At 37.5% G+C, this 14,394-nt stretch overlaps 1 protein-coding gene across 1 annotated transcript; it reads right to left on the reverse strand.

The window, feature by feature from the left end:
• Positions 1–932: 932 nt before the first annotated feature.
• On the reverse strand, positions 933–13,659 carry LOC141552899 (signal-regulatory protein beta-1-like). The gene is made up of 5 exons (XM_074284818.1): positions 13,259–13,659; positions 7,048–7,358; positions 4,407–4,727; positions 1,364–1,471; positions 933–1,027 (listed from the first exon to the last, which is right to left on the reverse strand). Exons 1-5 carry the CDS (start codon positions 13,657–13,659, stop codon positions 933–935), a joined length of 1,236 nt encoding a protein of 411 aa, XP_074140919.1.
• Positions 13,660–14,394: the final 735 nt, after the last annotated feature.

The raw sequence follows: 14,394 nt of genomic DNA on the forward strand, positions 1-14,394 counted from the left end.
CATCATAGCTGCTTCACTACTGTCAGGCAGGTTAGGTTTTGAACAAAAAAGAAATCATTAAAAACATGGTAGACATATTTTTCCTCTATTCTCCACTCTCCACTTTTCCTCCATCTAAGAACAAAGCCAATGTATATAGTAAAAATTTAAACACCTTAAATTGACAGATGTTTACTAGCAATAGTTTCGCTAGTATTTGAAGGCATTTTTGCTCATATAAGATGAATTGTCTTACTTTATAGCAAACATCAGAGGTGCTAGATGATATGCCAAAAGTTTCTGAGGAGTCATATTTCATTTATGAGAACATCACATACTCTTATTTGAACGACATATCGAAAGACTTACAGAAATCATGGCATGAACTGGATGTGGGCTATTATTGCTGTATACATCAGATGGCTCCTTGCATATCCCAAGAATGCCTACACATCTTGTTCCACTGTTGGAGATATGAGAAAGAGAACAAGAAGAAAGAAAAAAGAGAAAGGGAAGAAAATCACAATGAAAGCAAGAAAATTAAGAACAAGGGTGAGAAGAGAAGGATGAGTATAAGAGCAAGAATGAGAATCAGAAGGAGGATGAGATTAATAAAAACAAGATCAGGAAGGGAAGGAGAAGAGGATGGGCAGCAATGATGGTGGCAGAAAAGAGAAGGAGTAATGGTGTCTTTAGTATCCCCACAGGAGCAATGTTAAATGATCTTATTGGTTCCAACTTGTGTAGTGCTAGTTCTTCTGCTGGGAAAGAACAGGGGGAAGAACTTCAAGAATCAGAGTCTTCCCTGTTGTGCCCTGGAGCATGAGTCTATCCAGAGAGGCCAAGGTCAGCCTTTGCCCTCTAGACCAGATTTCTGGATTCAGAGAGCCCAAGGGAATTGATTTGGGACCAGCTGTTATAAGCCAGTAGCATGGAGGAGGAAATGCTGTATTCTATCCCAGGCCAGGATCTTGTCTGGAAGCAGGAGAAAGCTGAGACTGAGGATCTGGAGAAGAGCCACTTCTAGAGGAGAGAGTGGCCTTTGAAGCTACAAGAGAAAATAAAAAGCAGAGATCAGTCAGCTCCAATTTTTAGTGATCCTGATCTTGACATTCCTTCACTATCTGACTCTGATCCTCACTTGTTCTCTCCATCACTTGCCCTTTATCTTGAATTTTTCTGCTCTTAGGATGCTAGGAGACAGCTCAGTAATGCAGGAGACCATAGATAAAATATGTCCTTGTGCTTTCAAATCTTTTCCTGCCCCAGTACCAAAATGCTTCAAGAATGGTGGAGATGGTAGATCTACTGCCCCTTCAGCTCAATTGTAGCTAAGACCTGGGGCTTCTGTCTCTGCTGGTAACTAACAGATACATCATCTCACCTGTTGTCTTCCACTTTCTATGGACAAAGAATATGGAGACACTGAGCAGCAACAGAACCTTGAGACCCAGGAGGAAAATCACTAAGATCTGTGTAGGAACTGCTGAGCCTAGAGGTCATTGGGACAAAAAGAAAGATCAGATGAGAGCTTGGCAGAGGGAATATGTGAGCCATTGATAATAGGTAATAGGATGTCCAATTTCGCACTATGCTTTGGCCAGAAATCCTGAGGGGAAGACCCTCATTCATTCATTTATTTATTTAGATTTTTTTGGACTAGGTGAAAGAGATTTTTTTTGCATCAATTGTTACTTAGCCTCAATCACTGAATTGGTGTAGCCTCAGTCAAACTGAGACATATTGAAGACCTTAGCTTAAAAAGTGCTAAGTCTCCCATTTTATCAAAGGCCATCTTCAGTCTTCTTGATCTATATCTTTGCAGTGAACCCAGATGGCATTGGAGGGCAAAGTGAGGCGGGTGACCTTGCACAGCCCTTACTCACTCAAATCCAATCCACTTGCATGTCATAACTTCACTTCCCTGATGTCTTGGCTCTCTTTGAAAATAAAGGACAAAACAAAAACAATGGTATGTATGTTAAGCTTTGTCCATAGTGTTCAAGATCTTCAAATTCCTGTAGGTTCTAATCTTTACTCTTGAAGTGTCATGAAATTATTTCTAGAGCCAAGATTAAGGCAGAAACTACAGAGAGAAGCTTGGTTTTGCTTCCCTGTTCTGGCACCAGATATAATCCTTAACTGGTATGATAATTCTTTCCCATTAGAGAATGATAGAGGGCCTTCTGTCATCTCTCTTTCAGTTTAAAAACTACAAAAACAAGACTGTTTTTCTTAAATTTGATGACTGGTCATATATTTGGGGAAAAACCCTTAGTAGCTTGACTTTTATTTCTCCCATAAGGAGAGTCTGTTAGTTCTCAGAGCTTTGACTTTTTATAGTTAGGATCCTAAAATCTTATTTCATAAGAGATTGTAAAATATTTTTTTTAGTCTGGTAAGTTACTGTAAATAGACAAGTTTGATATTCTTCCCCTTATTGTTTTGTAAGTGCATGTTTTCTCACCAATGTATCTATGACATCTCTCAAGCACTCTCAGGATCTTAATTGAGTAAATCAGGAGGCACTGTTTTAGCTAGCTGTCTTTTCTATGCTGCAGGGAACCAATAATGCTAAAATTCAATGTCCACACTGCTTTTTATATTAAAATAGTATTCACAATGTGTATAGTACTATAAATAGCATAAGATTAAGCTACAGAATTATGAGAAATCATCTTAATGGATCAGTCTCAAAATTAAGAGAGAAAAAAACCCATACAAGCAATCCCACCTTTCCAATCACAGTCAGGAAGAATGCCAGGAGCCACAACTAATTGAAAGCAAAGGTGTAAAATATCTTAATAATGAAAATAACAATGCATCATTTTTAAAACCTTGAGCACACCTTACTACACCCTACTTTCCAGACTTTAAAAATACTTAAACATTTACAAATTCTTAAAATGATGAGCAATAAAACATATTGAGAAAACACACATGGATAGACATGGAATGAAGGAGCATGTATATTCAGAGTGCAAGTGAAGGGCACTACCTTATGGAATATAGGAATAAGGAAGCTAGGGGCTCTTGGTTCTTACTTATCTTAGCTATTACTTTCCTGTTAGCCATTTTAATCTGTTCTTTCCAGTATAGAGGTCATTCTCTTGCCAGAAAGAAAAGGAGCAAATTAGGATCGAGTGAATTCTACTATTTTTTCTTTTATCCTTTATCATCATTCCATTTTTTGCTAAGCAGAGATTTCCTGACTTTCTTGATCCTCTTCTTCCCCAATGTAGATAAAAACCAAATCTTCACTTATATTGTCCTTAGTTTTTCTCGGCAACTTTAACTCCTTTTGAGGTTTGACATTCCTAACACTATTCTTAATATCATATCAACCTTTCCACTCATCTTTCCGATCTTATTTTGTAATTGCATTAAATTTTTTTTATTTTGATAGCATTTTATTTTTCCAAAAACATGCAAATATAGTTTTCAACATTCACCTTTGTAAAATCTTGTGTTCCAAATTTTTCTTCCTCTCTTCTCTCTTTCCCTTCCTCAAAAGTGCAAACAATCTGATATAAGTTAAATATGTGCAATTCTTCTAAACATATTTCCATATTCATCTTTCTGCACAAGAAAAATCAGATCATAAAGGAAAAAAGCACAAGAAAGAAAAAAAAACCAAGCAAACAACAATAAATAATACCTTTATACATTCCCTAATAAATTTATAACATAGAGACCATTTTTATGATGGTTTTATTTCCTATGATGTAAACAGTATTAAAATTGTGAAGGGAACAATAATTATTCACATTTGCCAATGACTCAGTGGAATCCTGCATCCTACCTAAGAAACAGTGAGTAATAAAAAGAACCAGGCCTGGTGGCTGTCTGTTATCCCAGGTATCTGAGAGACTAGAGGTAGCAGGTCTCTGGAGGTTGGAAGTTTTGAGCTTCAAGAGGCTAACTGGACTATTCTAGTCTGGTATCCAAAATATATTTGGCATTGATGCTGTAAACTCCAAGAGCAAGAGATAGCCAGGTAATCTAAAGGAAGGATGACCATCCCAATAGGTAACCTATTGGCAGTGGGGTCCTAGCCTTGAGTAGTCCCTTGACTTCTAGCCTGGGTAAGATAGCATAAACCAGTCTTTTAAAAAATCAAAGACTGAAATATAATTTGGGCCTTTCTGTTTACTAGCTGAGTGAACATGAGTAGATCATTTCATTTTTAAAATAAGATGGGATCATGATTGCAGCCAAACTTAAAAACCCCAGAGATGAGGTAAGGAGCACATGAAATACTGGTTAAAGAGGATCTTCAGAAAGTAAAAATTCTAAAGTAATTTATTTGTGAAGGAGGAGTACAGTCATCATTATATTGAGTCAGGTGAGCTGCTCTTTGTTTGAAAGCAGATTGAACTCTGAACAAGAGTCAGAAAGAAGCTCTGACTGGGACCTCTGAGACTCACCTGGGTCTGTTTGAGTCCCATCCTTGGGAGAAGCTGAAGCTCTCAGAATCTCATTGATAGGACGCTGGGAGTCATGGTACACCTGACAGGTGAAAACAGTATTTTCTTTTTGCACAGACATGAGGACCACAAGTGAGGACTCAAGGCTGTAGGTGCCATCCTTGTCCTCAGTGGGTATAGTTGACTTCTGTCCTTTAACAACAATTCCATTCATCAGCCAGCTGACATTTATGTGCTTGGGGTAGAACTTTATCACATAGCAGGTGGCTGCCATCCACCTGCTGTGGAATAACAGGCTGGAAATGCCAATTTCAGGTGGAACTAGAGGAATATAAATAAAAATTAGCTTAGCAAATACCGGAATCCAATCTCCTGGTTGATGACAGAGGCAGAGGGGAGGCAACAGGAAGAAATACCTTGGCAAAAATAACAATAATCACTTCTTCTTGGGAGTAGGTGCTCATAGGTCTCTTCATCCTGAATAATTCCTAACATAGAGGACACTGGCTTTCTTTTCTCCACTGAAAGCTCCTTGAAGGCAGGACTCTTTAATTTCTGGGTGGTGGTCTCAGTGTGGAAATTGAGTGCCTTGTACATAGAAGTATACTTATTATAGGAAGGAATCGTTATTTCATTTGTTCGAGGACTTTTACCGAGGCAGATTGCAACTGGTATAGGTGACTTTAAGGAACTGCCTGAGATACATACATTGAAGAGCTGGGGCTTGCCATCACTAAGTAAGTAAGTGTCAGAGGCACAATTTAACTGAGACCTACCTGAATCCAGGATCAGATGGTCTACTACCTGTCTCTACTACTCTGTTTACTATCGTGTCTATTCTGTTTACTACATTATGATGTATCTGTAATTTGCACAATTTTGTTGGCGGTGATGTTGACTAACATACTGGAGGTGCTTTAACAAATCTTTTTGAATATAATTAACATTCAAATTCAATTCACAGTGAGGTTGAATTCTACTATCTCTTAACTGCTTGCTTATGTCCTGAACTTCATAGTTAGTGGTGGTAGGGAGAAGGTCCTCCTCTCCTAGAGCAGAAGTAGTGAGGTGGAGTAGATAGAGTCAGGAAGAATTGTATTTGAGTATGATCTTTGACATATACTGACTATAAACTGACTATGATCTGGGGCAAGTCACTTAACTGCTCAGTGCCCCCAGCAAATAATACACTCTAAGTTACAAAAATAAAGTGTACCTGGATCTGCTGTCGCAGGACCTGAATGGCAACATCATCATATTCTCTCAAAGATTATCTTAGTACTAAACTGTAATGGGTACAAGGAATTCTCTTTCATAGTCTCCATTACCTATTATCCTTAACTCTACAAAAGGCATATTCCCTGGAGCTGAGCGAACTTCCATCTCATGGGAAAATGTAAACATTTTCCAGGAATTTCCAGGAATACATTTCCTGGAATTGCACCAAGCTATTTAGGTATAAGGAAGGTAGATCTAATTCTTTACTCATAGGAAATTGCCCAACTCATGGTTTCAAATAATAGAAATGATATAGGGAAAAAATGTTTCAATACATAAACCAACCCTTGTTATCTTGGCAGGGTTCAACCTGTAGCTTGTCAGGTCTAAAATCTGACCTTGGTGATTCTTGAACTTGGTAGCTCACATAGTTTTATACTCATTAGCAAGCAAAGGGAGCTGGGCTATTTACACATACACTGATCAGTGATAATGCAAGAACAGGCACCTCTGAATACCTCAAGGGAGAGTCAGCTGATAAAGATGCAAATAGAATTAGGGACATTTCCTTTGGTGCTCATTGGTTACTAGTAGAAGTCATCAATCATTTCTGCTATTTCTGTCTATATGTTGAACTCTTCCACATAGGAAGGAGTTCCTAACTATTTTGGCTTCTAAATCTCTTGATTTTCAGAAGAACTTCTCTAATATAAAAAGAAATCACTATCTGGAGTTTATCATGGATATGTAGGAAAAGTAAAATAACTGTGAGTTACAACAGGATAGTACTCCATATAACCTTTTGACAATCTTCTTTTAGCTACTGGGGAGTATGAACACCTTAGAATGGTAATTTCCACTTCAGAAAAGGGGAGCTAAAATTCATAATGTCATACCTAGATGTTCAAAGAAAATCCTTGTACTTTGGGGCCTTCCCACAGTCACCTACAGGAACCAGGGCACACATTTTACATCTTGGGCCTTGCAGCAATGGATAGAGGACAGAACTATTTTGTAGTTCCATCTGTCCTATAGGTCCTAGGCAGTTGGATTTATTGAAAGGCATAATGGACTCTCAAACTTCTAGAGGAAAATTGGACCTCAAGGCTGGCAAGATAGTCTTTGATTTACTGTGCATGCTGAACAAGCTGCCCCTATGGCTCCATGGAGCAGAAGGGCATAGAAACTGTCTGCCTCAGCTTCCTCAAGTGTAAAATACCAGCTACCTCCCAGGAATTTGTGAGGATCAAACGAGTTAATATTTGTAAAACACTTGGCACAGTGTCTGGCACATATTAGACAATAAATGCTTTTTTCCTACATAAGGATCAAGCTTTTAAGGTATTCTTGGCTACAGAGCAAGGAGAAAAAAAACAACAGGCTAAATGGGAAGAAATGCCTGAGCCATGCATGACTAACTCACCTCGAATGACGTCTGACAGCTGCATTTTCCCACGCAGAGGAGTCTGTAATGTGTCATGATGAACTTCACAGGTAATCTCAGAGTGAACATCACTGGCTGTGAGTAGCAGCTGCACAGTACTGATGAGGTTGTAGGAAACATCTCCTTTGGGGAAAACATGAGTCCAGAGAGCAGGGAATTCATTCCCATTCTTAAACCACTTCAGGGTGATGGCTTTAGGGAAAAAGCCAGTTGAGTTGCAAGAGATAATCACTGTCTGGTTGATACTTCCTCTCTCCTGGGGGCCAGACACCAAAGGAACAGAGGGTTGACTGAAAAAAAAAAAACAACCATTACATGGAATAAGTAACTTCACACCATCACATAAAATGAAATAATTGATGCAAACCACTTTTGTCAGTCTTAAAGTGCTCCATGGGGTTGGTTAGGTTTTGCAACGGATAGAGCCCAGACCTAGAATCAAGGAAATGAGTTCAAATGCAGCAGCAGACACTTAATAACTGTGTAACCACAGGCAAGTCATTTAACTTCTGTTTAAGTTAGTTTCTTCATCTGTAAAATGGAACGAATAATAGCACGCACCTACCTTCTGTGGTTGTTGTATAGAGTACATGAGACACTATCTCCAAAAATGCTTAGCATAGCCACTGGCATAGGACCGGCAATATATAAATATTAGCTTTTATGGAGGCTACATTAATGAAAAAGGAAATTGTCATCATCAACTGCCATTGAAGAAGTAATAGCCTAGTTTCTTAACCACCTCTGACTGTCCTATCTACCTTGATGGTAATACACTTGTAGTCTCACAGAAAAGGTTTGTTTTGGTTGCTCTTTATTTTTTTTTGAGGTTTTTTTTTTTTTTTTAAGGCATTTGTGATTAAGTAACTTGCCCAGGCTCACACAGCAAAGAAAAGGATTTTAAAAATATAAACTATTATAAAAGTGCATTTATAGCCTTGTACTTGCAGACTCTACTCCTTCATAGTGCTGCTAAAGAGATTAGAGATGCAAAGATATGCTGTCCAAGAGTTTACCCGTGGATGCTGTCTTTGGCGTTTAGATTTCTGGGGTTTCATTTTTGGAGGTTTCTGGATTAGAAATAAAAAATCCACAAATGCTGTAAACTTTACGTACAGTTTATACTTCTTTATCTAGAATAAAAGAGGAGACAAAGTATTCTAATTGAAAAGGCTTAATACAGAAACCAGAGGGAGACCATACCATGAATCTTTGCCAGTGAGAGGTCAGACAAATGTCACCAGCCTTTTCTGAGGCTTTTTGTGATTTTAATAAATCTGAAGTGGGGAAGGATGCGCAATGAGGAGAAGATGGAAACAGTTTCCTTCGCACATTTTTCTTTTTGTTTTCTTTTTAAGAAAGAGAGTCCTTGAAATGCTTGATCTAACCACATCCAGGACATAGCTTAAAGTGAGAATGATAAGAGAAGTAAGTACTAAAATGGATTCTGACTATGATACATATGGATGTTAAACTAAGGGAGTGAGAGGAGACATTATTGAAGAGAGAAGGTAAAGAAATGGATAATTCTGCCATTGGAATTCAAAGTTGACTACATTTTTAAAAATTATTATTTTTTTATTAAAACTTTTTTTCATTACATATGCATGGATAATTTTAAAACATTAATCCCCTTTTTATTAAAGCTTTTTTATTTTTCAAAACATATTCATGGATAATTCTTCAACATTAATCCTCACAAAATCTTGTGTTCCAATTTTCCCTCCCTTTTTCTACCCTGTCCCCTAGATGGCAAGTAGTCCAATATATGTTAAACATGGTACAAATGTATGTTAAATCCAATATATATACATATATACATATTTATACAACTGCTACACAAGAAAAATCAAATCAAAAAGGAAAAAAAATTAGGAAGAAAATAAAATGCAAGCAAACCATAACAAAAAGAGTGAAAATGCTATGTTGTGAACCACACTCGGTCCCCACAGTCCTCTCTCTGGGTGTAGATGGCTCTTTTTATCACAAGATCATTGGATCTAGTCTGAATCATTTCATTGTTGAAGAGAGCCACGTCCATCAGAATTGATCATTGTGTAATCTTGTTGTTACCATGTACAGTGATCTCCTGGTTCTGCTCATTTCACTCAGCATCAGTTCATGTAAGTCTCTTCAGACCTCTTTGAAATCATTTTGCTGATCATTTCTTACAGGACAATAATATTCCATAATATCCATAGGCCATAACTTATTCAGCTATTTTCCAACTGATGGGCATCCACTCAGTTTCCAGTTTCTTGCCAACATTAACCCTAGCAAAACCTGTATTCCAATTTCCCCCTCTTTCCCCTCAAAGTTGTCTTAATTTGCATTTTTCTGATCAATAGTGATTTAGAGCACTTTTTATATGACTAGAAATGGTTTTAATTTCTTCACCTGAAAGCTGACCCCATTTGATACATCTTCCTCATGGCCACTCTTCAAATTCTTGAAGGCAGTTTTCATACGTCCCTTTACATTTTCTCTTATCCTAATTAAAGATAACCAAGTTCTTTAAGCCAAATATATGGCAGTGATTCTAACATCTACCTAGAGATTCTAACATTTACCTTATTCTTATTCAAATCCTTGTCTCCTGCCATTGAAGCTAGATTTGACTCATCAATGTCAAGTGCCTTGAACCTTGGTGGAGCTGTCAATTATGCCCACAGTCATGCTGAAAAGTAATGTGGGACCTACTCCCCAAATTATTAGCTAGGAATATCTTCTGACCCAGTCATAATACAACTAGATATTTACTCCTCAGGAGGCCAAAGAAAAAGGAAAAGAACCCATATAATCAAAAACAAGTATGGTAACTAAACTAAAGGGGTGTCCATCAATGAAGGAATGGCTAAGTAAGGGATGGCATGTGAATGTAATGGAATATTTTGTGCTATAAGAGAAATCTGGAAAGACTCCTATGAACTGATGCAGAGTGAAGTAAACAAAATCAAAAGAGCATTCTATACAAAACCAGCAAGACTATAAAAACAAATAACCTATGCTTCTGTCCAGTCTGTCAGGGAACCCAGAACAAAAATGGAAACAATTGAAATAAGAACAACAGTTAATATAGATAACATAGTTCTTTAAGATTTAAAAAGTGCTTTACAATAAAAAAAGCTTTACAAGTATTACCTCATTTATCCTCATAATCACGTGGGGAAATAAGTGTGATTATTATCTACCTTTTGTAGATGAGGGCACTGAGATAGAAGTTGTGAATCACTACTTTTAATGATCTGAACTAATATTTGAATACAGTTCTTCCTGAGTTCCAGTCCAGCACTCTATCCATGGAACCACTTAGCTGCCACTCCTATAAATGCCACTGATAGCCTAAAGATATTAGACATTAAGCAGCAGTGGCAGGGATTGCCTAAGGGATGACTGAAGCTGGAGCCAATATTGGAGAGGCAAGCGTTCTGACAGCCTGAATTTCTAGACCTTGCCAAGGGGAGTTAGTAGCAGCATCTCTCAGGCTCAGAAAGAAGTGGTAGTTATAGAGAAGTCAGGAGCACAGAAGAAAGAAAATCAGATATATGAGAGAGACATAACTTGGGTACATTACTAGAACAGGAAGGATTCCATTCATAGCCTCCAAGAGAGAAGGAACAGGATAATTGGATTCCACCTCCTAGAGAAAGTAAGACTTAAAATGGACTCATGATCTATCAATTCGTCAACCTTAAAAACTTCTATGACCTACTAATTTTTTTTCATTTCTTTTCTGACTTTTTTCCTACCTAAGCTCCCACACGAATACTTCAGAACCTGACACCACTCATAATTCCACCAAAATCTATATTTTAAACTTTGTTTCTTTAATCATAAACTCTTGTTCTTCAATCTCTCTCTCCACTTCTAACTCTATTCTTTGTCCTCACTCCAACCTCATATTCCTCTACCCCACTCCATTCCTTCAATTCTTTTCATTGCTCAGATTTTACCTTCTTCCTGGAGTCATTACTCCCTTTCCTGACTGCCAGTCACATTTTATTACACACCTCCATCCTGGATCACATCCCAGCAATTCACCTATTCTTCTTGTACTTCAAAGCTGCTAAATGCTACTTGAGGAGATCATCTATAGACAAATGAAGTCACAACAAATGAATAAGGACTAATTGCAATTGTTCCTCACATTTTTATGATTATTTTTTTTTCTTTGCTGGACTGTGCTCATTCCCTGTAGCATCTGTTGAAAAATGTTATCTTCTTGATACCATAGGCAAACATCTTCCCTATAGCCATTTACCATCAGACATTTTGTCTTTTAATTTAGTGTTGAAATAGAGATCATCTACTAAGAGTTGGGTACAGTCATTCACGAAAAGGCATTGCTTAAGCTATGGAATATCTGCTATTTACATTGGTGAAGAATTTACCCAAGGGGTTAATGAAATCTCCCATTTTCTGAAGTACTAAGACAAATGAGGAATTGGGCAATTTGATCATCTCTTCTTCACAGGTTATCTCGGTCTCTATTGTATATACTCCCAGTGCACCAAATTTTGGGCCTTTGGTCAACCATGGGGTACGAGAGGTGAGGTATAATACTGTAAGTGATAAGACCTAGGCAGATGAAGGAAGTGCCATAGTCAATGTCATTGGACATAGGAGAGACATTGGATATCATGAAACCACTGGCAAATGGAAAATTGGCTGAAGATCTCGAGAATGAACACACTTCTATATGGAAGTGATTGGAAGTTCCGTGCTGAGATCTCCCAGTCAGGCCATACCTTCCTATTATCCAAGCAAAGAATCATTCAAAATGGGACCAGGAAAGGGCCTTGCTAACAACAGGGCACTGAGTGTAAAAACAGGAGTTTTAGAACCTCATAGATCCTAGGTCCACATTTACATATCAGAAGAGAAGACAAGTCCCAGGTTCCTGAGTTTTCATCTAACAATTGGCCCTATTTGATTGTGTAATGCAGGGAATAAGGAATGTTGAACATCATTTGGAAAATGTGTGGCATTATCTACCTTTGTCTGATGGATTACAAAAAGTACAGATACAGAAAGAGAGCAAACTGAAATATTCATTTATTAAAATTCTGGGATTCAGAATAACCTATGTAACATCTATGGATATTCCGAGTCTCTCAGAGTACAAAACCCTACAGTATATGTTTTGTGTTTGTATATTTATATCTCTATCTCTATATATTCACATTCAGAGAAAGAGAAAAAAGAGAGAGTTTTCTAATCTTTTTAACCTTCAAGAGGAACATGCTGCCCAAAGTATCTAAAAATATCCATCTTCCAGGGCAAATCATTTCCTTAATGTCAAAACCACTTGATTAGCATTCAGTGAAATAGAGCATGTTTAGAGGAGTGTTGATGTTTCTAGTAGTCTAGGAGATACGGAGATCATTTTGATTGGATAAATTTAATCATCATATCTAGATTTGATGAGAGGAAATAGAAAACTTGAAGGCTGTGTATTCTTTATAGCACTTTATAGCACTTTTGCTCATTAGGATGAAGCACCATATCTACAAAAATGGATGTGTGGGATTCCTACTTCTTGATTTTCTGCCAAATAAGCTCATGCAGTTGTAATAACACTTTATGGATAAACATATACTTTCTCACTTCTTACATAACTATCAGATATCCTACTTATATTGTCTAGAGTAAGGAAAAGAGAGCCAATACTAGATTAGGCAACTAGTGTTGTTGGTCTCTGATCCTAGAAATATATTAAATCAGGAAGGTTCCTTATTCACTCAGGTAATCTTCAAATGACATAAAGGATCAAAGAGCTTAGAAGAGGGATTATAAAAGCAGCAAAAGTGTTGTGGGATGAAAGATACCAATCTTTTCCACACAAGGAGGTTAGTTCCTTAGACTTGGCTTTAGTGATCAGTGAAAGTTAAGAAAAATAAAAGACAAAAAGCCTTAAAAAGGAAACATTAATGATCCTTGGATGTTTCTAAGGGGAGCCAGCACCTTGAAAGCTGGTATATAGTCAAGGAGGAATAAGGCCCAAGGCTGGATCTTTCATACTGTCCTAGTTTGGGGGCACCTTGTTCTGAAGCTGGAACCTCCCCTGTCCTACGACTTTCTTTCCTCAGCCTCAAGAAAAAACTAGAGAGCCCTCGCTGGGCAAAGTCCTGAGTCTTGAGTCTGGGATTTTTTTTAGCAGGACAAAGATAGGAGTCTCAAGGCTTTTTACTTACCCTTCACAGTGAGCTTGGTGCCACTGCCAGATTTAAATTCTTTGACAGCAGTAATCCCCTTTCTGAACTTCACACAGTAATAGGTGCCCGAGTCCTCTGGGGTGATGTGGCTAATGCTGATGGAGAAATTTGTGTTGCTCTTAGAAAAGTCTATTGCCTTTATTCGGTGATTGATAATTCCTTTGAAATTGAAAATTTCTTCTCTCTGGGGCTCTTTGCCCTTGAACCATTTCACTGGTCCTGGTAGTGGAAAACCAAATACCATACAGTGCAGAAGAATAGTGCCTCCCTCTATCCCAGAAACATGATCATCAGGCTGTAATACTTGGACCTCTTCCTGGCCTCCGGTTCCTGCAAGGAAAGATGAGATTTGACATTGTTTTTCTGTCCGGATCATCTTAAAATTTGAGCCTAAGTGTCTTTGTCTAGTCTGAGCATCCTGATACTTGAGGTAGAGAGGAGAAGGCAAACTGACATGGAGTCAAGGAGAAGGCATATAATTCTGGAACCAGGGATGACATGATGCAAACACATTTGATTTCAGTTTAAGCACCATCTCTGCTACAAACTCATTATCCAAGTCTCTGTTAATGTCAACTGACTTTGTATTTATTTTGGGCATATTTTCTATGACTATTATGGATCTATATTGTTTCTCTCTTGACCATGGAAACATAAGTGCCAGGAAGACAGAGCTTCTTGTCTTTCTTTGTCTTCAAGCTACATAGTCAATATGAAATAAAGATTTATTGATTGAAGAACTTCTTTGGAAAGAAAGCATTGGACTCAAAATCAGGTAAGACTTGATTTTGAATCCAGCCTCCAATAATTAATGTGTAAGATTGACAAGCCATTTAATCTCATTCTTCACAGTAAGATGAGGATAATAGTACTTCCTTTAGCCTCTTCAAAATTTTATTGTGAGGATCTAATGAAAAATACATGAAAATCACTTTTAAACTTTTAAAGTGTTATGTAAATGAGTAATTATATTATTTTTGTTGCTTTTTCATTATAATTATTTGAAAATCTAATCATTACTTTTGATGGCATTCAGATAGAGGTCAGTGATGTCCCTCATTCATTTACTTTTAGTATTTTGTGGATTACTGCACAGGTAATTAAAATTACT

Source organism: Sminthopsis crassicaudata, chromosome 2, assembly GCF_048593235.1.
Source record: "Sminthopsis crassicaudata isolate SCR6 chromosome 2, ASM4859323v1, whole genome shotgun sequence".
NCBI lineage: Eukaryota > Metazoa > Chordata > Mammalia > Dasyuromorphia > Dasyuridae > Sminthopsis > Sminthopsis crassicaudata.

What these genes read in the sequence shown, in the direction of transcription:
- LOC141552899 (XM_074284818.1), bottom strand. Translation starts at nt 13,659, where the DNA reads ATGATCCGGACAGAAAAACAATGTCAAATCTCATCTTTCCTTGCAGGA. An exon ending in GCTGTCAGACGTCATTCGAG is followed by an intron (nt 4,728 to 7,047) that starts GTGAGTTAGTCA and finishes ATATTCCTCTAG; the next exon opens with TTCCACCTGAAATTGGCATT. An exon ending in TAGAAAGTGGAAGACAACAG is followed by an intron (nt 1,028 to 1,363) that starts GTGAGATGATGT and finishes TTTCTCTTGTAG; the next exon opens with CTTCAAAGGCCACTCTCTCC.